Source organism: Cynoglossus semilaevis, chromosome 11 (assembly GCF_000523025.1).
Source record: "Cynoglossus semilaevis isolate Cse_v1.0 chromosome 11, Cse_v1.0, whole genome shotgun sequence".
Lineage (NCBI taxonomy): Eukaryota > Metazoa > Chordata > Actinopteri > Pleuronectiformes > Cynoglossidae > Cynoglossus > Cynoglossus semilaevis.
Window position 1 is genome coordinate 20178797 of NC_024317.1, and position 24514 is coordinate 20203310.

At 42.5% G+C, this 24514-nt stretch overlaps 5 protein-coding genes and 1 long non-coding RNA gene across 7 annotated transcripts in view; 2 read left to right on the forward strand and 4 right to left on the reverse strand.

Moving 5' to 3' along the window:
- Positions 1–910: 910 nt before the first annotated feature.
- LOC103386824 (ubiquitin-conjugating enzyme E2C) lies at positions 911–3802 on the reverse strand. Its single transcript, XM_008321238.3, has 7 exons — positions 3702–3802; positions 3064–3175; positions 2908–2935; positions 2657–2743; positions 2370–2574; positions 1133–1192; positions 911–1052 (listed from the first exon to the last, which is right to left on the reverse strand). The coding sequence occupies exons 2-7, from the start codon at positions 3168–3170 to the stop codon at positions 1015–1017; spliced, it is 525 nt and encodes a 174-aa protein (XP_008319460.1). The 5' UTR covers positions 3171–3175; positions 3702–3802; the 3' UTR covers positions 911–1014.
- Positions 3803–4862: 1060 nt separating this feature from the next.
- Positions 4863–6108, forward strand: polr2j (RNA polymerase II subunit J). Its single transcript, XM_008321239.3, has 3 exons — positions 4863–5091; positions 5464–5572; positions 5936–6108. Exons 1-3 carry the CDS (start codon positions 4949–4951, stop codon positions 6035–6037), a joined length of 354 nt encoding a protein of 117 aa, XP_008319461.1. The 5' UTR covers positions 4863–4948; the 3' UTR covers positions 6038–6108.
- A 51-nt stretch (positions 6109–6159) lies between these two features.
- Positions 6160–9609, reverse strand: LOC103386826 (deoxynucleotidyltransferase terminal-interacting protein 1). The gene is made up of 13 exons (XM_008321240.3): positions 9235–9609; positions 9090–9160; positions 8851–8947; positions 8673–8771; positions 8513–8572; positions 8375–8431; positions 8245–8303; positions 8124–8166; positions 7539–7597; positions 7072–7132; positions 6615–6686; positions 6482–6537; positions 6160–6383 (listed from the first exon to the last, which is right to left on the reverse strand). Exons 1-13 carry the CDS (start codon positions 9307–9309, stop codon positions 6275–6277), a joined length of 918 nt encoding a protein of 305 aa, XP_008319462.1. The 5' UTR covers positions 9310–9609; the 3' UTR covers positions 6160–6274.
- Positions 9610–10131: 522 nt separating this feature from the next.
- pcif1 (phosphorylated CTD interacting factor 1) lies at positions 10132–21456 on the reverse strand. 2 transcript variants are annotated; one of them, XM_008321242.3, is made up of 16 exons: positions 21170–21456; positions 19109–19257; positions 16267–16391; positions 16064–16189; positions 15784–15917; positions 15557–15711; positions 14891–15038; positions 14712–14795; positions 14534–14633; positions 14277–14439; positions 14028–14200; positions 13053–13139; positions 12786–12967; positions 12607–12700; positions 12352–12527; positions 10132–11338 (listed from the first exon to the last, which is right to left on the reverse strand). In XM_008321242.3, the coding sequence occupies exons 2-16, from the start codon at positions 19227–19229 to the stop codon at positions 11026–11028; spliced, it is 2181 nt and encodes a 726-aa protein (XP_008319464.1). In that variant the 5' UTR covers positions 19230–19257; positions 21170–21456; the 3' UTR covers positions 10132–11025. The 2 variants fall into 2 exon arrangements, with proteins under 2 accessions (XP_008319464.1, XP_008319463.1); XM_008321241.3 differs by having other exon boundaries at positions 14028–14203.
- Positions 17975–18802, forward strand: LOC112487733 (uncharacterized). Its single transcript, XR_003051087.1, has 2 exons — positions 17975–18215; positions 18343–18802. It is a non-coding gene; the product is annotated as an uncharacterized LOC112487733 (long non-coding RNA).
- A 1696-nt stretch (positions 21457–23152) lies between the features above and the next one.
- The window catches only part of LOC107989206 (haloacid dehalogenase-like hydrolase domain-containing 5), a gene marked incomplete at its 5' end in the record, with an annotated part of 5469 nt that continues 4107 nt past the window's right edge, over positions 23153–24514 (reverse strand). Inside the window, one exon of the mRNA XM_025060079.1 lies at positions 23153–24272. Within this exon, the coding sequence (XP_024915847.1) occupies positions 24099–24272 (174 nt within the window). The remainder of the gene's footprint in view (positions 24273–24514) is intronic.

Here is a 24514-nt window from a genome sequence, read left to right on the forward strand (position 1 = left end):
GAACGGGCAGCGACACGTCCGCTCACCAAGTCAAAGTTATACACATTTGCGGTTCTTTTGAGATGGAACAACAAATGGTGACAAAACTGGGTGAGATGTATTCTTTTTCGAGTAAGAAAAGTCTTCTTTGAAAAACATGCAGCAAAGCCAAAGTGGCAAACGAGTTTGCCATCAACAGACGTGACAAATTTTGTTAAATAAGGTAAAAATGTTTTTACTGGATAATACTGGATAATTTAAAACTATCCATAGTACTCATTTCCTCCAACAACAAATGGTGACAAACTGGGTGAGATGTATTCTTTTTGAGTAAGAAAAGTCTTCTTTGAAAAACATGCAGCAAAGCTAAAGTTGCAAACGAGTTTGCCATCAACAGACGTGACAAATAAGGTCAATTTTGTTAAATAAGGTAAAAATGTTTTTTACTGGATAATTTAAAACTATCCATAGTACTCATTTCCTCCAGAGCAAGACCTTCACCCAGACCACAATTGGACTACACGTCTGATGAACAGCAAGATTTCTATCTTTTTCATTTTGAATGGGCTAAATTACTTGCATTAAAAGTAACCTAATGGGAATTAGGTTACTTTTTACTTTCTTTAAAGTATCCAACTGTAGCGCATCCCCTCCCCTCCCCCCTGAGCTTTATTTTATATGATTGTGTTCTCAGGTTTTTCTATTGTCGTGTTGACTGTATAGTAAATGAGGCAGCTACCTCAGTACACTCCAGAGTTTAAAATAAATAAAAAACTCTGCCTTGGATTCTTAAAGAAGCTATGATTTGAAATACACATTTTTTTTATTTAAGGTCGTATCGAACATCACTAGTTGGGAGACACTGGTCTACAGGACATTCTATTTTTTTTTTTCTACCATGTTAAGACACTTTTTTTTTTAGAAAACAGTCTGTTGTTTAAGATCTTTATTGGACATAAAAATATTTTACAAAACACAGACAACTTAGATAAGACAAAAAAAAAGATGAAAGACAAAGAAGAGGGGGGAAGATCTTCACTTCTGGAAGGTCGACTGGAGATGTGCTTTATATGCTAAAAGGAAAGAAAAAAAAGAGAGAAGATTTTAACATAGACACAAACAGATAGACACACACACCCTCTCCCTCTCTCACCTCCCTGGTCAGCCCATAGTTCTGCAGCGGTCGTGTTCAGTGGACTCTCGTTGTTTGGCTCTGAGGAGAAAACAAAGCATTTATAAGAAGAAAAGTCACAGATGCACATAAGGCTTTGATCTGCCTGTGTGCGTGTGTCTATTTTGTGTAATAATCTGCTAGTGACAGCCACCGCAAATACTTTCTGAAGCACTTGGCTTGTATCAAAAGTGCTTCATTGTTCAAATCGTTTCAACACATTTTAACTCAACTCAACAATATCTGGTGGCCAAAATCTACAACTTCAAAACTTCATTGGAAAATATTGCGGAATAGTCCCGCCCCCCCCCCCGGGATCAAACATAGAGCTTGAGCAGTCCAGGCAGAGATCCCGCTGCTACATCAACTTATCATGTCACACATTCTCTCTCAAAAAAAAAAAAAAACCTTTGCATGATGGACATTCTCAAATTTCACTTTCAATACAATGGTCCACAACACGCTAGGCCCAGAGGCAATGACCTCTGTCATGTTGGTGTGGAACCTCAGGGTTCACCTCCTGGGCAAGATCGAATCCCGGTTAGCGCGGTTGGCACCTTCCAGTGGACTCACCACCAGCAGGAAGGTTTAGGGAAGTTGGTACGGTGCAGTGTGATTTGGGTGGTGACTGCTACCCCCGTGACCCGGTAACGGATAAGCGAATGAAGATGGATGGATGGTCCACAACAGTTTCATCATCATTTCAAGATTCATAGTTTTGGTTGGCCATCAAATTTACCTTCTCAATATCACCGCCAAAACACAACACATATCCCGCTGTGGTTTGGCGCTCTTAAAGCCTTGAAGGTAGTTGGATGGGCCTTGAAATGTGACTCGATGCAAATGTATTTAGGAAGAACGAAACGGAGCTCAGAACTGGGATTGACGATCCGAAGATCGATTCATTTTTTAATTTAAACAGTGGAACTTGCCGATCTCAAAAGCATCGATTCTGCCACTACGAGCTACCGGAGCTTCTGCTTCAAACTGACCATCACTACAGTCTGTTATTCTGGATTCAACACCCGTCACCTAACCCTCCAGAGCAGGGAATTTCAACCAGCAACCCTTTGTCGACACAACTGATCCTTTATCATACTATCCTCGCCCAATTACTGGGTCATGTTCTTAAAGAATTTTAATGAAACCATTGGACAGAAGTCTTCATTTGTATCAGTGTTTTTTCCCCCCCAGGTGATACAGAAGAAGAATTCCTTACCTCCCAGCAGGCTTTGCACAGACAACAGGATGGAGCGCACATCGTACAGCGCGGACCACTTATCCTTTAAAATGTCCAGGCAGATAAAACCCTGGTCGTCCACATTGGGATGAAAACATGGAGTCACGAACTTCACACGGGGGGCCTGGTATGGATATCCAGCTGGGAATTCCAGGGAGAGTCGGTACCTGAGACCCTCATAAACCTGACACAGGAAAATCGTTCATTAACAAGAAATATGCAGACATAGTTTAGACATAGCCAGAGTGAGGACTCTGTGGACCTACCGTTGCCTGTGGTCCATCAATTGTTCCAATCCACTTAAAAAGATTGTCTGATTCTGGAAACGCTGAGATTCCTTTGTCACCTGACATCTGACAGACAAACAGGTCAGGTAAGGTAAATTTTAAAAAAAAAATCACAGAAGGACAATCATCAGTGCATTTGTTTGTAGAGTGACTTCAATGAACGACAGCATGACACAATGAGCAGGAAGTACCTGTCAGAGTGAAAAGAACATAAGATGAAGAAAACTCACCATCAGTGTCATGAGCTCCTGCTGCAAACTACACACACACACACACACACACACACACACACACACACACACACGCACACACACACGATGTTAACAATATCTGATCACACAATTTTCAGGCCGTGCACATTAAACTGACAGAGGTCTGGTTCTCACCGTTTGGACACAGAGCCTCGGGTGGCGCTGTTGCCGCTCTCGTTGGCCTTCAGAGCAGCTGCAGATGAAGAAGCGGCTGCTGCAGGATCCTGGTTCTGAGACGCCATCAGAGCTGAAAGAGGAACTAAACATCATGACACATGTCTGTGCAGTCGTTTTCGTCAGGAGTCATCACTGGGGAACAGTGTGTTCAGAACACCTTCATGACAACAACTGAATATGTTTAAATTCCAATGCCTTTTCATTTCGTTGTTTGTTTGTTCAGTCGGCTGCTGCCGTGTGAATTTTTTACTATTTTCTAACCTAAGCCACTGTCTCAGAAATGACCGTCTTCCTCATTAGGACCAAGGCTTGAGTTCTGATAAGCACACTCCCTCAGTCCAAACTAAAACAAACGAAGAGGTTAAGAGAAAAGTCTCCTAATTTCCTCGGTGTGTTTCTGCTTTAGCTTTTTGCTAACGTATCTACCTCAGCGGGCTATCACGACGTTAGCTCAGCTGTTAGCCTGACCGGAGTTAACAGTCAGATTTTGGTAAAAAGCTTTGTAAATGATAACATGAGTTCATCAACCGGATCTTGTTTGTAAGCTGTATTTCGACACTATGCATAAGTTCGAAAACATCGCGGCTAGGACTCACCGTACAACGATCTTTTCTCCGCTTGTAACTGACTGAATGAACTCCCGCCCCCCAGTTTAAAAGAAATCTTTCCTACAACTGCAGCCAACCACAGACCACCTTTTAAAAACAAACCTGCTCATGCTGACCAATCACAGCAGCAGAAGGGAAGTCTTCCCTCAGTCTATGGTGACGAGTGTGAGCAGAAAAATCCATCATGGTGGACTCAGGAAAAACTAAAAAATGCTACCATCTTATTTTATGTTATTTTAATTTATTTTAATTTACCCCACAATATCCATCTTATACAGTCACTGTGTGAAAGCTCTTAGTTCAAATGTTTACATAAATATTTGTTTTTGTTGTAACTTGTGTATGTGTCTAATTCTACTCTTTTTCTGATGTTTTATTCAAATGTACAATACAACATACGATGTGTTTTATAGTGTTTACAGACCAATACAATATGAACTAATCTTTCATATGACTCGTGAATCATATGAAAGATTCGTAACTCGTGATTCCTCAGTCATATGAAAGATTTGTTCATATTGAACTCACGAATCACTCACAAATCACTCTCTGCGAACTAATCTTTCACTACGAACAAATTACTCTCTGCAAACTAATCTTTGACTGAACTAATCTTTCACTACGAATGAATTACTCTCTGCAAACTAATCTTTCACTGTGACCTAATCTTTCATTGCAAACGAATCTTTCACTGTGAACTAATCTTTCACTATGAACGAATCACTCTCTGTGAACTAATCTTTCGCTATGAACGAATCACTCTCAGTATACTAATCTTTCACTGTGAACTAATCATTCGCTGTGAACTAATCTTTCGCTGTGAACGAATCACTCTCTGTGAACTCTCATTCATCGTCACATTGTGGTGTGTTTTTCTTTCTTTGGTTTTCACATGGTTTTAATTGCTTATGGTATTTTCTGTACTTTGTAGACTTTGTCAGCGGAAGCTAACCATGTTTGCGTTTTATTTAGTGTCGGAGAACCGCAGCCTTCTTTACAACGCCCACAATAGGACTAAAGCGCTAAATTATTCGTTCAAGATTCGTTCACGACTCGTTCATTTTACAGTTCGAAAGTCAAAGATCCGAATCAGTAAAAAAGTCGGTCTTCCCATCACTACTTGGCAGCTAGTGGATTAGACCCTTGACTGCAAGAGTAACCGCAGAAGAAGAAAGAAGCCGGAAGTGCGACTCTTGTTTTGCAGCTTTGTTTCCGGTTCCGTCTCGCAGGTAAAGATGAATGCTCCTCCAGCCTTCGAGTCGTTTCTCTTGTTTGAAGGAGAAAAGAAGATCAGCATCAGCAAAGACACCAAGGTACCCAACGCCTGTCTGTTTACTATCAACAAAGAAGACCATACGGTGGGAAACATCATCCGAGCGTAAGAGGAACACACACACGGCTAGCACTCTCAGAGCTAACACACAGTTAACAGAGTTGAGTTGCCCCCTGCTCACAATGGTGATAGACAGAGGACTCGTTTCGTTTTGTGCGGTTGTGAGATGTTCAACAATGACACATAAAGCATTTTAATCCTAACGCACACAGCTCACGTCGTACCCAACAGCTAATCACAAACACCGAGCTAACATACACACAGCCAATATGCACACTCAGAGAACATACACATACAGCTAACATACAGAGCTCACATCGTGCCTAACCCACAGCTAAAAGACTAATATTGTATGTTTTGAAATGGGCTAACAACAAGCACGCGCTGAATCCCTGACCTGGGTTGTGTTTGTTTCAGTCAGCTGTTGAAGGATCCCCAAGTTTTATTTGCTGGTTATAAAGTTCCTCATCCACTGGAACACAAGATCGTCATCAGAGTCCAGACTACATCAGACTACAGTCCACAGGTAAAAGGGTTCAGTAGGCAGAGAGCATCATGTGACCCAATAAAAGGTCAGGTGAAGTTGACGTGGTGACCATTATAACTTAGTGTGAACTCTATAATTATCCTGTCTAGTTGGAAGAGTAAGTTGGTGTTTACCTCCAGCTTTGGCCTGTGCTGTCAGTCACAGTGACAGGTGTCAGTGTTTGCAAAAAAAAAAAAACTGCAATTACCAGCATCTTGGCTGTTACTAATTGTCAATTGTCATTGATCTTTTTTTTCGTCAGTGTTTGCAAAAAAATAAAACTGCAATTACCAGTATCTTGGCTGGTCCACTGTTACTGATTGTCAATTGTCATTGATCTTTTTTTTCTCTCTCTGCTCTCAGGAGGCGTTCACCAATGCCATCACAGATCTTATCAGTGAGCTGTCGTTGCTGGAAGAACGTTTTAGAGTCGCCATCAAAGACAAGCAGGAAGGGATCGAGTGACAGCGCCCACATGATGAGCTCCTTTTTATGTTCTTGTGTGTTTTTATAAATAAAGTCGGATGTCTAAGTTGGCTCTGTGTGTTTACACAGGTTTAGATTTGTCACCAGCCGAAGAAACCTGCACCAGTCAAAAGTACTGTTTTATTTTATGCTATAATAAAAGAAATCCAACTATAATCTAAGGCAACCAATGAGATGAGTGTACACGGGTCACGTGGTGGAGGTAAAAATGCCGAGTCACAGGTCAGCATCTCTCTGCCCCTCCATGGCTCTCTTCATCTTCTCCACCATCCAACCAGGAACTGTAAAGGGTTTCATCTCGTCCATCCTGACGTCAGGACAGTCCCTGTGACAGTGATTACAACACACACACACCGTCAGTCACCATCCCTAATGGGCATGTGTACACACTGTTACCATGGAAACATACCAAAATGGACTTACTTGTATTCATCAGTGTGGGACAGGTCCTGAATGTCCTCTTCGATCAGCAGGTACGCCTGAGAGAAAACCACAAAAGACATTAAACCTGAGCTCAGAAAGGGATTTGATGGTCATGTGACAGGAAGTTACTTACCATTTTCCCTCCTGTTGCCCTCATGTGGTGTTTCTCTGCCAGCCACTGTTTGTCCTTCACATCTGCAGCATACTGACACAGGCATACACACACACACAGTCATAACAGTACACGCTTCTGTGACAAAATAGTTTGAATCTAAAAAATCATTGATGGAGGAGTCTATTATTAATGTGCAGCTCCGACAGTTAAGACAAAGAGTTGAATGGTAGAACTGAAATGATGGTCACAGTCAGTAGAACTGATGATTATTGAGCTAATAGTGAGCTCCTGGAGAAGACGAAATGTAAAGAATTATGGTTTGACATGGGAAGAAGGTTTGAGGTTTACAGACACTGTCTATGAGCTGGAGGAGATTAAGATGCTGAGCTCTTCACTGGAGTGACCCAGGAAGGACAAAGAGAGTAGTGATGTTGGAGATGGAGGAGAGGAAGAGCCCTTAAGAGTTAAGAGTTACCTTAAAGAGATCAGCATGTTTGATGTAGATCCGTCCTCTGGTGCCGCCCATTCCCAGTGCCCTGCGGTGATAATGACACAGTGACAGTGAACACGTGACCTGTGGTCAGATGTGAAGAACCAGAAGATCAACCTGAAGAACATCAAACGTGCTCCACTCATCCTGGACTACCTGGGTTTATTTGATTCGTGGACTGATGACATTTTGCTTCTCTACACTTGCTCATTATACCTTACAAAGACAAAGCTCCTACAGAAGGGAAGGCAGAGTGGAGGTAACGCTCTGCCCCTCAGTGCCCCCTCCTGTCCTGTGGCGCTTTCTAAAATCTAGAACATGAACGCCATAACGTCACGTGTAAAAGACACAAACATCAAAGGCATTCTGCTCTGGGGCGGTTTGTTACACCTGAACTACAACGCGTCACTGACGCTGCACTGCATCGTGTACAGAGTCAGACGTCCACTCACTTGTTTGCTCTGGACCCAAGAACAAATGTACTGCTGTCAGTCAGTCTGGATGGATCCCACTGGAACGAAAGACACAAAGAACTAATTAACTACTCTATAAACGTGTCACAGAGAATATATAACAGAGGTTAATAGTTATGTAGTTATAATTCCACAAAATTGTTTTATATTTTTTAATAAAAAGTCAGTCACACCCAACCTCTCCCTCTTTCTTCGGACTTTGTGGGAGAGGCTAGTGTTTTTCTGTTGCTCCTTGTTTTCAACATTTTATTTAATTCTGTACAATATGTTTATTTTATTTGTACTTTGTAGGGGCTCGGGTGGTGTCCAGAAGGAAAATTAATTTTGTTTTATGTAAATTCCGTCAGAATAATAAAAGCGTTGGTGGCAGCAGCACGATGGCTTTCATTAAACATAACGCAGAGGCTATAATAAAAGCCTTGGTGACAGCAGCACGATGGCTTTCATTAAACATAACGCAGAGGCTACACGGTTACAAATATACAGTAATTCTTAAAACGTTTTGTAATTTTTTTTTTTTTTTTGGACTAAGAACCCTCGGGGGGTTGTAGACCAGTGACTCACCTTTGGCCCCTCCCTCTTGATTGGCTCTGGCTTGGGCTTTGCTCTAAAAAAATACAGTACACACACGCAAACATGTCAGCTGTGACATCATCAACATTGTCATTGATGGTGAGGTACTCACTGGGAAAAGGTCAGAGGTCGTTCAGAGGAGATCAAGGACACAGCTGGACGAGTCTTCCTCTGAGAACATACAGTGAGTAGGTTAATGAATATTCATGGTAGCCGCCGTCACAGGTCAAAGGTTATTGTACCTTCTTAAAAAACGGGCTTCCTCTCGGACCATATTCTTCGTCAATGGGTTTGTACCTCTGTTGGAACCAGAATCATTGTCCCAAAATCAGAACAGTGAATGGGAATGATCACCTGATTGGTCAGTGCACTGTTCTCACCTTGACTGCAATCTCTGGCCCCACCCTCTTTACCTCCCCCTCAGGAAATAGCTGTTTGGCCTGGTGATGTCCGCAGAGAAGACATGAAGTCAGACTTTCAGATTTCAGAAAATTATGTGATCATAAGGGTCGGAGGTCAGACAACAGGAAGTGGCCTTACGTGTTCCAGGACGTTCCTGCAGGCATCTTTAACCAGTTGATCAGTCTGAACATCCTCCCCAATGTTTTCCTTCACGTTCTGAGCGGCTTTCTCAAAGAACTACAAAAGAGAAAGACGGTCACCGATTCATCAAATTTAAAGTGTGTTTCCTGTTGTCTATTAAGAAATGACCTCTGACCATCTGGTACTTCTTGAATACAGCCATGATATCATTGTTAAAGCTGGGCTGAAGAACTGCCCTCAGTAGGTCCATGGAAACCTGAGGGTCTGTAAAGCTGTATGTACAGAGAGAAAAGAGAGAGAGGATTTCAGATATAGCATATAGTCTGAGATTATTTTTGACCAACTTTTAGTTTTAGTTTTTTTGTCATTTTTTCTGGCGGCACCGGTCTTGCAGACCGCCTCTCGAACCGGTACCTGACAGTCATGTGAGAGCGTCTGCCTCGTCTGTGAATCTGTCGGTGTTTGATCATTACGTTCCACGGATTCTGAAAATAAGATGTCACGGTTAGTACCTCTGCTCCCACTCACAACAGAAATCTAAAGTCCCTCCGCTCCTCACCACGGGTTGCTTTGGCTGCTCCTCCCTGTCTTCCTGCGGCCAGTCCCGGCTCTCATCGCTTCGCTGGGCTCCCATAACAACAGTTCTTGCTTTTGGTTCTGTCCACTAGGACCAGGGGCCAAGCCGAGCTAGCTATGCTTTACTCTAAGCTAAGCTAAGAGTAAACAAGAAAGGCTAACGCTGTTGTAATGAAGGCTTCACAGGTTTTACCGCTGATCCGCCTCTTTATATAGTGAGCAACAGTATCGTTGATTAATAACTATCAGATGATCATCGATCGATTTTCTCCAACATTGATAAATACAGGATACTGACGTTACTTTGTTTCCTATGCAATTACGTCACATCCGCGTATCAAAATAAAGGCAGTATGGTTTACCGCATATTCTCTTGCACGGTGGAAGGGGGGCGTTGGGCTCCAACAGTTCGCAGGGCATCATAGTAACACAACAACAGTTCACGCTCACGATGCTCCTACAGTCAATCTAGAGTCAAAAACTGTGTACCCGTAGAAAACGTACGCACACCTGTGGAGAGCATGCGCATTCGATAAAGAAGGTTCGAATAATACCAACTGTTTAGAAGGTAAGAAAACGTCAATGTGGAACATTCAGTGTCCCGCGTACACCCAAATATTTGTAGTCTGAAACTGTCAGGACTGGAATGCAGCAAGTTCAAGAACTACATGGACCAGTCAAGAAAATGAAGGGTGGGACAAGTGTGAGGGAACCGAAATATGGAGCAGCTCGAATTGAACAGTTCTTCTTCTGAACAGTTGTCCACCAACAGACCCTTCAGTCAGTGTCGAAGAAAAGATGACACACACACACACAATGGAGAGAAGAAATGTAAGAACATCCAGGTCGGAACACAGTCACGAGAGAAAGAGGAGGCAGGTCACTGTTTGGATATAGTTTTACTGAACTGCAATTCCACTACTTCACCTGCAGGAAAAGGACACACTATTTACAATTCTGCAGCTGACGCGTTTGTACGGGTACCAGTTGACAAGGAAACTGGAGAGAACAGTGTCTTGGTTGTCATCGCCAGATAATTGTAGCAGGAATTCAAACAGTTTACTTTTTGATTAAACTGTTCAGTCTGTCTGTAGGTCTATGTACCATCTGTGGTCTGTCAGTCTGTAGTTTGTCGTCTGGCCTTAACCTCAGGATCAGCTGATTCATGCAGAGATAAAAACATCAGATTCTTTTCTAACATTACATACTGACCTTTGACACTTTGGTTTAGTTCAAACAAAGCTTTTCTTAAAAAAAAAAACAAACAAAAACAATGTTAAATTAATCGAATAAAAATAAGGAAAGACAGATGAGGAAACGATCACTGTACATTATCTACACCAACAGCCAATCACAGAAGCCGCTGACACACAGACGTCAGGAGTAAACGCATCAGAGTCCGACACCTTCACTTAAAAACAGGATGGCGGGATTTCATCCAATAGAAATGATAGCTGCCTTGTCAATCAATAGCAAGAGCATCAATGACCGGTTACATCACAGAAACTTTATTTATCTGTACTATTGGAGACGCTGTCATGAGCAGGAGCTCCTGGTGTTTTGATGTCAGAGCCTCCACCAATCATGGTGAGCTGAGTGCACGTGAATAAGTGAAGCACAAGAAGTGACAACAGGTCTTTATGTCACTCTTCTGTTTGAAGGGGGTGGGGGGGTGCATGTGCTGGTGAACAGATGAGACGATGATCAGGACAAATCCAGCCTGACCGAAGCGCACAGAGGGAGGGGCCTGCTCTTCACACTAACTTCCGCCTCCCTACACAGCAGCCATCTTGTCTTGAGGACTACTGTTGTTGCTGTTGTTACTGTTGTTGTTGCTGTCGTGACCCTCAGGTGACCTCACAGTACTCTGTGTCCTTTCAGAGGGTTTGGAAGTAGAGTCTCTATCCCCAGGTATAATGGGGGCGGGGCCAGGAGAGGACAGGAAAGAAGTGCGCAAGGTAGCAGGGCGGAACGCTGCCGTCAGTTCCGATAGACGTTCGGGGGTCGGACCCCACTTTGCAAAACCTGCATCATTTTGAAGGAAGAGGACGGCGGTTCCATGGACAGCACGGTAGTACATTTCCTCCCTGTAACCATAGCAACATAGTATAATCAAATACCAAAGTGGATATATACATACACACACACACATATATATATATATAAAGAGAGAGAGAGAAAGAGAGAAATGGCGACAGCTAAAAAATAACTAAGCGAGGGACAGTGAGCGGGACAGTGCGACAGTGTCGAGGCTGTATACATATATACATATATATACATATACATATATATACATATATACAGTATATACATATATATATACATACATATATATACATATACACACACACACACATATATATATAAAAATATAAATAAACAAACAGTGATCCCTCTCCTGTCACGGTAGTTGTGTTCCAAGACCCACCGCAAAGTAGGGGCGAGATATGCAAGGTAGAGGCGAGATACTTTTTATATTACTTATATATACATTGACCCTTTACGAACCTCCCCCACATTGTTATCAACCATCCCTAGACTGTTTTACCCTTTCCCACACAATTATATGCACAGTAGAGTTGTATAATGCAGGTGAGCCCAATTTGAGTAATCAAGCCTCTCCTTATTTTTAGTAGAAGCCAGGACCAAAGAGAGAGTAGAGTAAACAGAGGAGTGCATACTGGCCAGGCACAGCTAAGGAGCACACAATATCGTAAAGAAAAATAAAAAAAAAAAGGCTGCTAACTGTCATCTGTGTCAGCGTCTTACGAGAGCACAAACTTTACAGCGACATACGGTGCAGAGCAAAGTGAACGAGTGAGAGGCAGACAGACAAGGGGAGATGCTGAGAGATGCTACGATGCATGAGCCAATCAGCATGAGGAACACAATGCCGTGTTCGATGTCCTCTAGGTAAACAAAGCTACCAGCGACTGAATGGCTGCCAGTCCTGGGTTGAGCACTCGTAACTAGACTGCAGACTTGCAATAGTTGCAGACTCATAACATTAAATACTCGTATTCTGGGTAGCTTGTATCTTGGGAGTCCACCGTGTGTGTGTGTGTGTAAAGATAAGAGACTTTAGTTGCAGTACTAGTACCTCTTGCAGACATGCTGGCTACCAGAGCGATACTCGTGTTCATAGGCTGTGATACTCAGCTGGTGACGAAGGAAGACACTTGCTTCCATGCGGGTCAGGGCTGGGGTCACAGGGTCACGCCACTCGGGAACAAAGACGATGAAGGACAGGGGCTCTGACGACTGACCTAGCAGCTCCTGATGACAGACAGGACTGAATTATTGTGAGTTTGGACCAGAGCCAGATACATACCCCACAGTCAGTAACATCACGGACCTCAAAGTGTGTCACCATGGCATCCATAAACTCCTCACAGAAAGGGGGGTTGGCTTCAAATGATCCACTGACTGGAGTGAAGGTCAGGAAGGGCCTATATAGCACATAGATAGTTACTCTGACAACAGCTGTATTATGTGAGCATGGCTGGTCATGTGGATGCAGTCCAAGTGTTTTACCCTCTGGAGCCAAAGAAGCCATCGACGTCCGGAAAGGCGGAGCAGAATTGTTTGAAGTAGCAATTGAGCGGCGAAGCAAAACATTCAAAGGAAACACCAAACTGTCGGTTCAATGCCTCAAACACAGTTACAGGTAGTGCCCCCTGCAGGCCTGTCCCCTCATTACCACTGCCAAACATCTCCTGCACACAAACATACACACAATTAGTTGTAACGCCTGAGAAAAGGCCAAAAAAAAACGTTGACTTGTGGGCACAGTCAGCTGACCTGGTATCTCTTTAGGAGGCACCAGACTCTTGACAGGAACTTCTCAAAACGAGGGTCATCTATGCAGCTGTACCTGTACAGGAGCTCCTGTATAGAGGGGGAAGGTAAGACAGATCAACAGACAATCTGCTGGACCAGTTCAAAACACTGCTCTCTGCGTGTACAGTGAAGTGACAATATTTTTCAGAGATCCTCCAGTTGTTAGGAGTCCTACAGGAAGACACTGCAGAATGAAGTCCATCAGAACAACACGCTGGCATCAGGTAAGTCCTGTACCAAACTTCGGTTCTTTTATGCTACTGAACCAAATGCGTCGGTAGTAAAAAGTATCAAAAAAATCATCCAATGTTAATCATGGGATCAAGATCTGATCATGCTGCTGGCGATTGGCTGTATCGTTACACATGTTTGCGTCGTGCAGGGAAAAAATACATATGTGGTTATCAGCAATGTTTTTTGGTTATGCTCACAGACTGTTCATTTACCCATTATGGAAATTATCTGTTGTTTATTTTTTCTGTGATGAAAAATTACCTGAGCTAACAAACTCCCTCAGGAATTGTTCTGTAATATGTAATGTCATTTTCTTTTTGTTAGCATTGGTATTATAAAATTATATTGTATTGAAAAAAAAAAGGGAATTGTTGTTGAAAACTGCAAAATGATTGATACCCAGCCCTACGTTCTGGTGACACGTCGTCGTGACTGTTTGTTTTTCTGACCATGTATGTGTCGTTTTTGCTGCCTGTTGGCTGCCGTCGTGAGGAAAATGTGTGACTTTTATAGAAGTAGAAGAAAGCAAGAATAAATATCCAGGTGGAAAGCCGTCCAGATGGAATAAGAAATAACAACTGTCTTCATGAATCAGCACTCATTCAAAATGACCACTAAAGGTTATCTTAAATTTAGCTCAAAACAGCCAAATTAAATCAAGAGTTTGCTAAGAAAAACGTAGCTTAAACAGGAAACACTGACCAGTTTACTGAAGTGACCCCGGTTCACTTTCACCATCTCTCCTTTAAAGCGGAGACACGCAACGTCATTCTCAAAGTGGAGCTCCACTCGAGGCAGCAGTGGCGTGGGAATGGACAGACGAACCGGGTAACAGTAGACGAGGCGCGACTGCTGCGAAGGAGACACACACGTCTCTGCTGGACACACACATTCACATATTAGACTGTGAGTACATGTGAGTTAACCACTGTTAGGTGGAGCTGTTTGTACCTGCAGGGGACGGGTCCTGCAGCAGACTAAGATGTGTTTGCCTCAGTCGACGACTGTACTCGGATGACAGCTGGAAGATCTTGGAGCAGATTCCCTCCACAGAGTCTTTGGCGACAGCAGCCACATGAGGCCCACACTGCTGCCTCAGGTGTTCCAGCCGGTCCTACACATGCACACGCGGGCGCACAAACACACAGAAATGTCAGGTGTGTTTCGGCTGTCGGGAGCCTGTGAATGGACTTGTCCAGTGCTGGTACCATGTAGTCCTCCTTGCTGGCAGAGTGATCTCGACGAAGCCAACTCATGGTGTCCTCAGCATTCCACTTCACCACCTTCCTGCTCTCTGGGCTGGCATTTCTGTACAGGTCACAGAGCCAGGTCAGAGCGCACACACATTGGATAATGACACAGCACTACTGGACAGGACTGGTCTACCTAGAGTCGATCATCTTCTTGGCAGCTTCAGCGTATTTAAAGAGAAGCTTCCGGGCCTCCTCCTTATATTTAATACGAGACAGCCTGAGGAGAGACAGACAGGTCAGAGACAGTCTGAGGAGAGACATACGGGTGACAGAGTGACAGCCACAAGGACAGACAAACAAGGAGGCGCTGACCTGACGGGGATGTCATTCATCAGCTCTCTGAACATGGATGGAGAGATGACAGGGTCACAGTCGCTGGGTAGCAAAGGGTCATGACCTTTATCGATAATCTTCCTCTCTAGTAGCCACCGATTGAATGACTCCCGTGGAGGATCAATACCTAAACGGAGACACAGATAGACACACACACACACGTCAGTTGTCTTTCTTTGTCCACCCCGTTTTAAGAACATCCACAGAAACATAACAAAGTCAGAGGTCACTCGTCGCAATGACCCGGTGGACCGAGTCCCACACGCACAGTGGTCACTGTGAGGAGTGACTTCTGTGTGTGAAGTCAGTCCACCAGGTCATCTCATCAAGAGGTTGAGCAGAAGGAACTGGACTGACTCAGTCTTCTGACCTCTCACTTCCCATCTTCTTACAGATGAGGAGGAAGAACCTCCTCCAGGAACCTGAGTCAGTCAAGTTTTTTTTAACATCAGAACATAAACTGACCATGGGGGAGGGGGGGAACAAAGGACCAGGAGTGCCTAGTTCAACAGCAGCAAAGACTGAGGACTATTTTTTCTCACAAGAAATGCAAACACTACAACACTAGCGCGATGACTATTTTTTTTCTCATAAGAAATGCAAACACTACAACACTAGCGTTTCTGCGCGAACATCAGACCCCACCTTCTCTCTGATGACACAGCTCATGATAGTGTTGTCTTAGTTTAGTGACCAGTTGTGCCCTCTGCAGTTCAATTTCAGGGTGAGGGGGCAGGTGACTGGCAGGGGCCTGTTCTCTGATCACAGCATTGGTCTGAACATCCAGGTCCCAGTAAATCCTAAACACAGGAATATCAGTTAGTAGGACCACACAGGCGGCACACAGAAAGACACCCGGTCCCACTACTCACACGGCTGGTCGATAAGGCGCGGGGGCGGGGCTTGGTGTAGTGGGTGTGGTCGTCTGTGCCGGTTTGTCCTCGGGAGCAGCGCTCCAGGGCTTTAGGCCAGGTGTGCTGGGGGAGATGGGTGTGGTGGGTTCCACCTGCATCCAGAACATGTTAAAGCTGTTAAAGGCTGACTGTTTTCAATGCTAATTTCTACAGTCAGGTCGAGTCCTGACTGTTTTCAACACTCGTGCTAAGGCTAATGCTAATTTCTACAGTCAGGTCGAGTTTTGTCCTCCATTACCTTAGAACGTTTAAGGCTGTTAGGCCCCACGCCCTGCTCCTCAGAGATCCTCCTCTTCCTCTGACCATTACCTTGGTTGGTGTCTCCAGCCTCTGCTGGAGCTGCATTCAACCCTAAAGGATCAGACTGGGGACAGACTGACAGATGAGGGCAACAGTTCACTGTGTCCACATAGGTAATATTGTCAGGTTACACTGACTCACAATGACATCATGCTGACCCAGAACTGGGACCTCCCACAGACTCTGATTGGTGAATCTATTGAAGTAATAAGGTCGGTTTTCCCTCCGAGACCAGCACTTAGACCAGCCAGCCTGTACAAGTTCATCTGAGAAAGAGAAAGAGAGAGAGATAGAGAAGGAGAGAGAGACCTTTGAGTTCTTCTTTATTAATTGAGAGTAGACAATTACACGCTTAGAAAAACTAAAATAAGAAAGAGTTTTTCAACAAAAGAAAAATAAAAAACAAGCAAAACCTACAAGAAATGTAAAACCAAGACTTCCAAGCTGGGGGTCATATGATGAAAAGTGACTTAGTCTGTGGAACTTTTATTTTTTCTGCTTAATTTAAAAAAAAAAAAAGTTTGCCAGGGTGAGGGGTGTGCTATTTTTGGTTGAGTAACTGTGAGCAAATATGAAAGTGAAAGTAAAATATTTGTCATCGTGACACAGCACACCACTGCACACACTTTTCCAGAATCCATGTGGGAGATTCTCACTGGCCTACCACAACTGGACGATACAACCATAGCGTCCCTTGAGTCCCTTGTCCATCTTGAGGAACTGGCTACAGCTATAAACCAGCAAAGTTGTGGCTGACCTCTGCTTTTAACCCATCACCTAAGTCAGCAGGGGGAGCTTTAAGCAGTGTGTGGGAACTGTGCCATGGTCAGAGCACTTTTTTTTAACATTTATTAAATAAAAAGGTGTAAGCTTTTTCCTGATGTAAGAAAAACAGCTCCACTTCCAGTTCTTGTGTCACTACAGTATGTCTGTAAGATCTCTAATTAAAAACAAATTGTCCATTGTCAAAGTCTGATTGGAAGTGTATGATTGAGTCCATGGATTTTTTTGAGATTATTAGAAAGACACTTAACGATGATTTTGTAGTCTATATATTATAAAGAGACAGGTCTCCAGTTTTTTAGAAGATCTACAGTGGGTACGGAAAGTATTCAGATCCCTTTAAATTTGTCACTCTTTGTTTCAATGCAGCCATTTGCTAAAATCAAAAAAGTTCATTTTATTTCTCAGTAATGTACACTCAGCACCCCATCTTGACAGAAAAAACCCAGAAATGTCGAAATGTTTGTAAATTTATTAAAAAAGAAAAAATGAAATATCACATGGTCATAAGTGTGGCCACCACTGCTATGATTTTCTTCCAGAAAAAAAAAATCTCTTTTTCCAAAATCTGCATCAATTAAAAATCTCTGTGTCTAGTGTCATAAAAGTATTGTTGGCCAAAAAAGTTTACCTTGGGTTTTTCCTATATCAAAATATTCATCGATTGTTAGTCTCCAATGTTCCCAGAAAATGTTTTTCTCAGTTTTATAACTGAGTTAATAAAATTATCTGTATTGAAGATAAAGTCAACTGATGGGGGGCCAAAGATTTCATCCAAAAAACTTTTTCTTTTAACGTATAATAGGGCAGAGGTGGCTTAGTGGTTAAGGAAGCGGACTTGGGTCGGGAAGACTTCAGGTTCGAGTTACCGAGTCGGCAAGTTACCACTGAGTTCTGAGCAAGGCACTGTCCTGGGCAGCTGGGCAGCTTAAAGCTGCCCACTGTTCACTTTGGTGATGGGTTAAAAGCAGAGTTCACATTTCGTCACAATGACAAGTAGTTCACTTTCCTCACTTTCCTTCCTTTCCTAGCGTGACAGATTGGTGATGTTGTTGATGTTCTAGTGTGACAGATTGGTGATGTTGTTGATGTTTTAGATTCGTTATTTATGTGTCTGTGTGTCATTGTCACATACATGTTATGTTTGCGCTTTTCTTTCAGTGCCTGTATGAGGCCGCCTGTCACCAGTCCTACTGTGTTCTGTCTCTCACGGCGAGGCAGTGAAGTGTATCGCAGGCCACGTTGGCTCAGTTGACTGCCTTGCAACGTCACTTCCAGGTGACAGAGCTGCTCGCTGTGCTGACACAGTGAGTTTTTGTGGTCGACATCACCACATTTAAAGTATTTCATGCTCCCGGAGTGTGGAAAGAAAATAAATGAAATGTCCATGAACTGTGCCTGGTTGCTCAAATACATAAAAGCCTGTCTTTGCAGAGACTGAACGTGTTGCAGTCTGGCATCTTTAGATCCAAGGCGCATTGTTCTCAGTCCACTGGCAAATCTTCTGAAACAACTCAGTTCTTTTTGAATGGGATTGTTTGGGATGAAGGGCAGGACACCAAACACAGTGATGCGGATGTACGGCAGAAACAAAGGACACGCTGCAAAAAACTCTCAATTTAATACCAGGCCTCTATCCACTAGCAAGTTTATCAAGTGTTTATCACAAACAAATACAACTACTGCTTTGTTCATCCAAGAAACGTATGTTATATTTCCATGTCCGTTTTGTTCTCCCACTGCCAGGAGAACCTGCTCCACTGTATATTTGGAGTCAGCCACGACTCTACACCATGTCTGATTGGCAGCGCAGACAAAACCTCAGAAGAGAGGGACACCATGACTGACAATAAACCCAACCAATTAGATCGACTGAAATATAATACAAACCAATGTTATAAAATACTTATTTGCTGATGAAAGATAAAAGTTATGGATAAAAGCAAACGATTCTCAAACAACTCCACTCCCATGTGCCTCACACAATCATACTCCAAACTCCCAGCATGCAGTGAGACGGTGACAGAGAGCCAGGGGGGTGGGGGGTGAGAGAGGGAGAGACAGAGAGAAGGACGGAGAAGGAAGAGACAGAGAAAGAGTGAGATGGGGGAAGAGAGAGAGAGAGAGAGAAAGATGGACAAAAAGAGAGAGAGGGGTGGGTGGTCCAGGTCCAGGTCAAAGAGAGAGATAAAGGTTGTACCTGGGAGCTCAGGTGGTTTGGTGGAAGGAGATAGAGGTGATCCTTGGGAGGAGGTGGAGCTGGAGGGAGACAAAATCACTGGTGCCTCCCCCTTCACCGATCCCTGGCTGTCACTTGACATTTTAACTGTTCATGAGAAAGATAGCCACCTGCAGGAACAGACCACAGACACAAATCAACAAATCATGAAAATGAGATGATAAAACTAAAACCAACAGGTCCATCAACAAGTTAAACTTGGATGTGTAATTACCCTGCTATTCCATCAATACTCATGGGACTAAAGATCAGATGAGCTGGGGGTTTTTTTTGTTACCCACACAATTGCTTCGTACATTTATATTATGTAAATATATATATTATGTAGACTAAAGATCAGATGAGCTGGGTTTTTTTTTTGTTACCCACACAATTATACACTTATATTATGTAAATATATATATTATGTAAATAACATGTGGGCTATTGTATATATTCTCTTTATTTGTGGAAATGTGAGCCTCGTGTATTGTACTGTTTACTAGTATTTTATTCTGTGTTCACATGATAAAATGGTCTTGGCTTTGAAAACACTGTTCAATCTAATGCAAATGTGGATCTCAGAAACAAATTACTGCAATTCAGTCAAATATTTATTAAATTATAAAAAAAATGACATCTCTTAGTTCTTACTCTGACCTCCAATTGGAAAGGAAGTACAGAAAGTGAACTACTTATCATTGCGACACCACTGCACACAACGAAATGTGCCCTCCGCTTTTAATCACCAAAGTGAACAGCTTTAAGCTGCCTCAGTGGTAACTTGGCAGCTGGTGGACTCGATGCCTTTCAGACCCAAGTCCGATTCCTTAAGCACTAAGCCACAGCTGTGTGTGCGCTTAGTGGTTAAGGAAGCGGACTTGGGTCTGAAAGGCATCAGGTTCGAGTCCACCAGCTACCGTGGCACTGTCCCCACACACTGCACACCCTAGGCACATTGGTGATGGGTTAAAAGCAGAGGTCACATTTCGTTGTGTGCTCTGTCACATTGACAAGTAGTTCACATACTACTGCAGCAAAGAAGAACTTTATTAATCCCACGGAAGTTTGCTTCAGGGAATTTAGGATCATCCACCTACAGCTGCTGCTTCCATCCATTCATTTATCCATCTCAAGTAGTAAAGGTATTTGACAACCCTAAATGAAATATTATATAAAGTACATTATAGAAAATATCTTCAGGACAAGCTTTTAGGTGAGAGATTATTTGAACCCAAACCCCATTGGTCACAAGTTCTGGGTGAAGCCTTTGTCAATTACAGACCATTTGATTGTGTAGCTTCATTGTATGTTGTTCAAATAAGACTTAGCAAACGTGTTTATTATTGTACTATTATTGTCATGATAAATATTTATTTAGTATGACAGACGACTGCAGTTTTTGTGTAAACATTAAAAGGTTTGTGTTAATAGAAAAATGACGGCGTCCGGCTGAGACGTTTCATCATGGCGTACCGATATTGGCACAATAAGACACAAGTCAGCTTTTGAATGACTTTCTGGTAATCGATTATCAGCAGATCCGTCGTGTTTTTAAATGCGCCTTTTTTTACCCAACACTGTAGAGCGCCATGGTTACACGCATGCGCACTTACATCCTCTGAGACAAACACGGAGGGAAGCGGGGAAGATATGAGGGGGAGGAGGGGTTCAACAAAAGGCTGCTGCTGCTCCGACTGAGCCCAGGCTCCACACACAGCCTCTCGGTACCATGTCCCGTTCAATTTAACTACGCTATTATTACTCAAATACGCAGATATGGTAACGGGCCGCCGATAGTTCCGTTCCTAACGGCCATTTCGCGTGACCCGCTTAGGTCGACGGTTGTTGTTTAGGCGCCACTTCTTACACAAGATGGCGGACACGCCCCTACCACGGTGAAGACCATCTTGCAAAACAATTCGGTCTTGTTCTTTGGACTTAACCCCCGTGCATGCACCTTACCCAGGATATCCGATGGCCCGGACCTTCCACCACACCTGGATGCATTTTTAGTGATCATTCGGGGCCATTTGCCCTTACCTTTACCGGTGTGTTTGCGGAGAGTCCTGAGTTCTGCCCGTTTAATTCGAGTCCTCCGCTCCGCTCCCTCCCCGCCTGCTCAGACATCTTTACAGGGACCCGGGCTGAGCTACTGCGCAGGCCTGGCGGAGTACCCGCTTCCTGTTTTCATGCGTCCTGTTTTTGTCGCCATGTTTAGCAGGTCAGCGAGGATAAATAAATGAATTAAAATGTTATCATGACACATTCACAGCCTGGCTCTCACAATTTCTGTCTATAACCACAATAAAAACGATATATAAAAACTTGCCTTATACGCATTGTTTCTTTTTATTTTTTTAGTGTCTTTGATTACATGATCTTTACATTCAGTTTAAATCATTAGGAGCCTGTACCCTAACTAAAAGTGGACGACTAAAAGATTGTAAAAAATAATAATATTATAATGTAATAATTTTATAATGTATAATAATTTCGTGATCCCTTGTTACAAGGTATGGATATAATGAAATAATGGTATTAAATACACAAATGTATCATTAATTTAGATATGAATTCATTTTCTGTAAAGAAAAAACAATTTTATTATTTCATAGTCCTATGTTGTATGGTTTTCTGTAAAAAAAAAACATTAATTATTTAAGTATTATTTCATGGTATGTGTTGTATGGAGGACTGAGGCATTTAACACCTGCGGCCTGATGTACTAAACATGCGTAGATTTCAATACTTTCAAGACTTACAGGAGTGGGCAAAAACCTCAGCTTGTACATAACACATAGGGATCAATGTCACTGTGTGACTGTAATGGAGGGTGTACAATCTGTTCATGCTGTTGAAGCCCTGCAGTGTGATCATGGAGAATGTGACACTGACACTGATGTGGCAGTCATCGCTGTAAGTCTGCAGACAAATTTACCATGCAGCTTATCATTTTTCACAGGAACGGGCAACAGGACACGCATCATTGACATTACCAAGGTGTCATCAGCTCTCGGAACCAGTGTGTGTTCAGCCTTGATTGTCATACATACACTCTCTGGGTGTAACTCCACAAGTGCCTTTTATGGTAAATGCAAAAAAAAAAAAAGACATTTTCTGTAGCATGTGAGAAAGAAGAGCACCTTAAGGCTTTTAAAAATATGGGTGCTAACTTTAATTTGGACCACTCAACAATTGTCACCTGTATGATCAGCCAGCTGCTGAAAATGTCAGTGAGGCTTGGTACAAGACTGTCTGTATGGCATCATCAGACTTGCCAGAATTGTCTATTCCCCCTACAAGCGATGCCCTCCAGCAGCACTGCAAAAGGGCAAATTATCAGGCTGCAGTCATGAGGTCCTGTGTCAAACAAAATAAAGGTGCTCTATCACCTGCTGGATACGGTTGGCACCTAGAAGATGGAAACCTACAGGTCACATGGATGATAAGAAATCCGGCCCCTGACCGTGTTTTGCACAGAAAAGGAGTTGTATAGATTAGCGAGACAGAGAAATTAAGCTGGGAAGGATGTGCGCCCGTGAGGTTGATTAAGGACAGAGAGGGGAATGTGATCACAAGTGAGGAAAGCCACCACTAGAGAGGGCTCGCGTACCACAGTTTGAGAAACACTGCTCTAACTAATATCAATCGTCCCTCCTTATCACTTATATGAAATAATTTTTTCAAATTGTAATTTGCCTGAAAAAAAATGAATAGTGACTTCTCTTCGTTGTCCAGAATTATAAGAGAAGGACACATGTAAAATCCTTTCGTTTTAGTTTCTCGTGTTCCTTAAAATAAAATGAAAAAATGGTGGTAAAGGGCCTTCAGTTGCCTCAGTGTCCAGTGTCCGACCGTTTTTAATGTTTCTATCGCCAATCATTGTTCCTATTTTTAGAACGAAGAAAACCCTAATCATGTACGGGTCTTTGCCTTGTCTGTCTCTCCGGGAAAGTCTTGAAGAAAGAAAAATAATCAAAAACTCACCACGAGTCACATTAACATTCTAATTTTCTATTTTTTTTTTTTTTTTTTTTTTGGCGTCTGAATACTTGGTGTTTCTAACTATAGTCCCGGTTATGATCCTTGTTAATCTGGTCATTGGTCTTTCTCGCTGTGCGCCATGATAATCTTCGGATCTGCTCCAATAAAATCTCCGTGCGTTTGATGACCGTTACCTGGAATCCCCTTTTTCCATGTTGCTGGTCGCCTCCTCCACCGAGTCGTATAACACGGTTCCCTCCGGATAAAAGACCCCTCATCCTTGCAGGAAACGGGGTTTGGAGCCAAATTTTCTTTCCTTAAATACAAATTCTATCTCTGCATATTCCTTCCGCTGCTTCAAAACCTCCAAAGGTGGATGGTGGTTTTGGTATCAGGACGCGATGCGCTCTCTCAACTCAATTTCATGATGCTGTGAAACACAGGACTAGCAAATAATTCAATATATAGTGAAATAATTATATATTTTACTTTAAACTATGACTATCTTTGTTTGAATTTTGGATCCTCTCCGGATCATATTTTATGGAAAAACAAAACTAATCACATATCTTACTTATGGAACTCAAAGAATTTAGATTAAAAAAATTAATGGATAGGGAATGAAAGTTAAATGTAAACTTTATACAATGTTAGAACAGTCTTCACACTGGTTTTACTGGTGAATTTTACTTGGTTAAAGTTAAGGTAATATCTACTAAGGCAATTCTGTCAGTAGCAGGGATTCCTTGTGATTTTACCACGTTGGTTGAAGGTGTCATATCCAAAAATCATTCAAACTTTACAACTGAATTTCTTAACTTGGGACGAGGACAGGATGTTGTCAAATATCATACCTCTGCTGCTGAAAGCTTGCTAAATTACAATAAAAACCGAAATTGTCCACTCCAAACACATCAAGTCCTTAAATACAGTGTGAGAGCTCTGCGCGTCAACAGGGTCGCAGCTCAAACTTGCAGATCAGGGTTTAAGAGTTTTGCTCTAGCAGCACCAGATCCACGGCTGCATCCACGTCCTCCACGATATGACATGGTTCTATTAGATGTGGTTTCAGAGCCAGATCTCCATCATCATGGGACACCATCATCATGCCATTGGTGTTAGTTAAGGGCAGGTGGGGATTGTATACACCAGTGCACACCTAAAAAGAAGTAGACAGGTGTTCATAATTGTTATGCAACATTACATATGATAAATTATTGTATATATTATAATATATAATATATATATAATATATTATATATAATATATATTATAAAAACATATATTATAAAATATAACATATATTATACCATATATTAATATACATATAACATATATAACATATATTATATATATTATAATATATATTATAAAAATATATATAAAATATATTATATTATA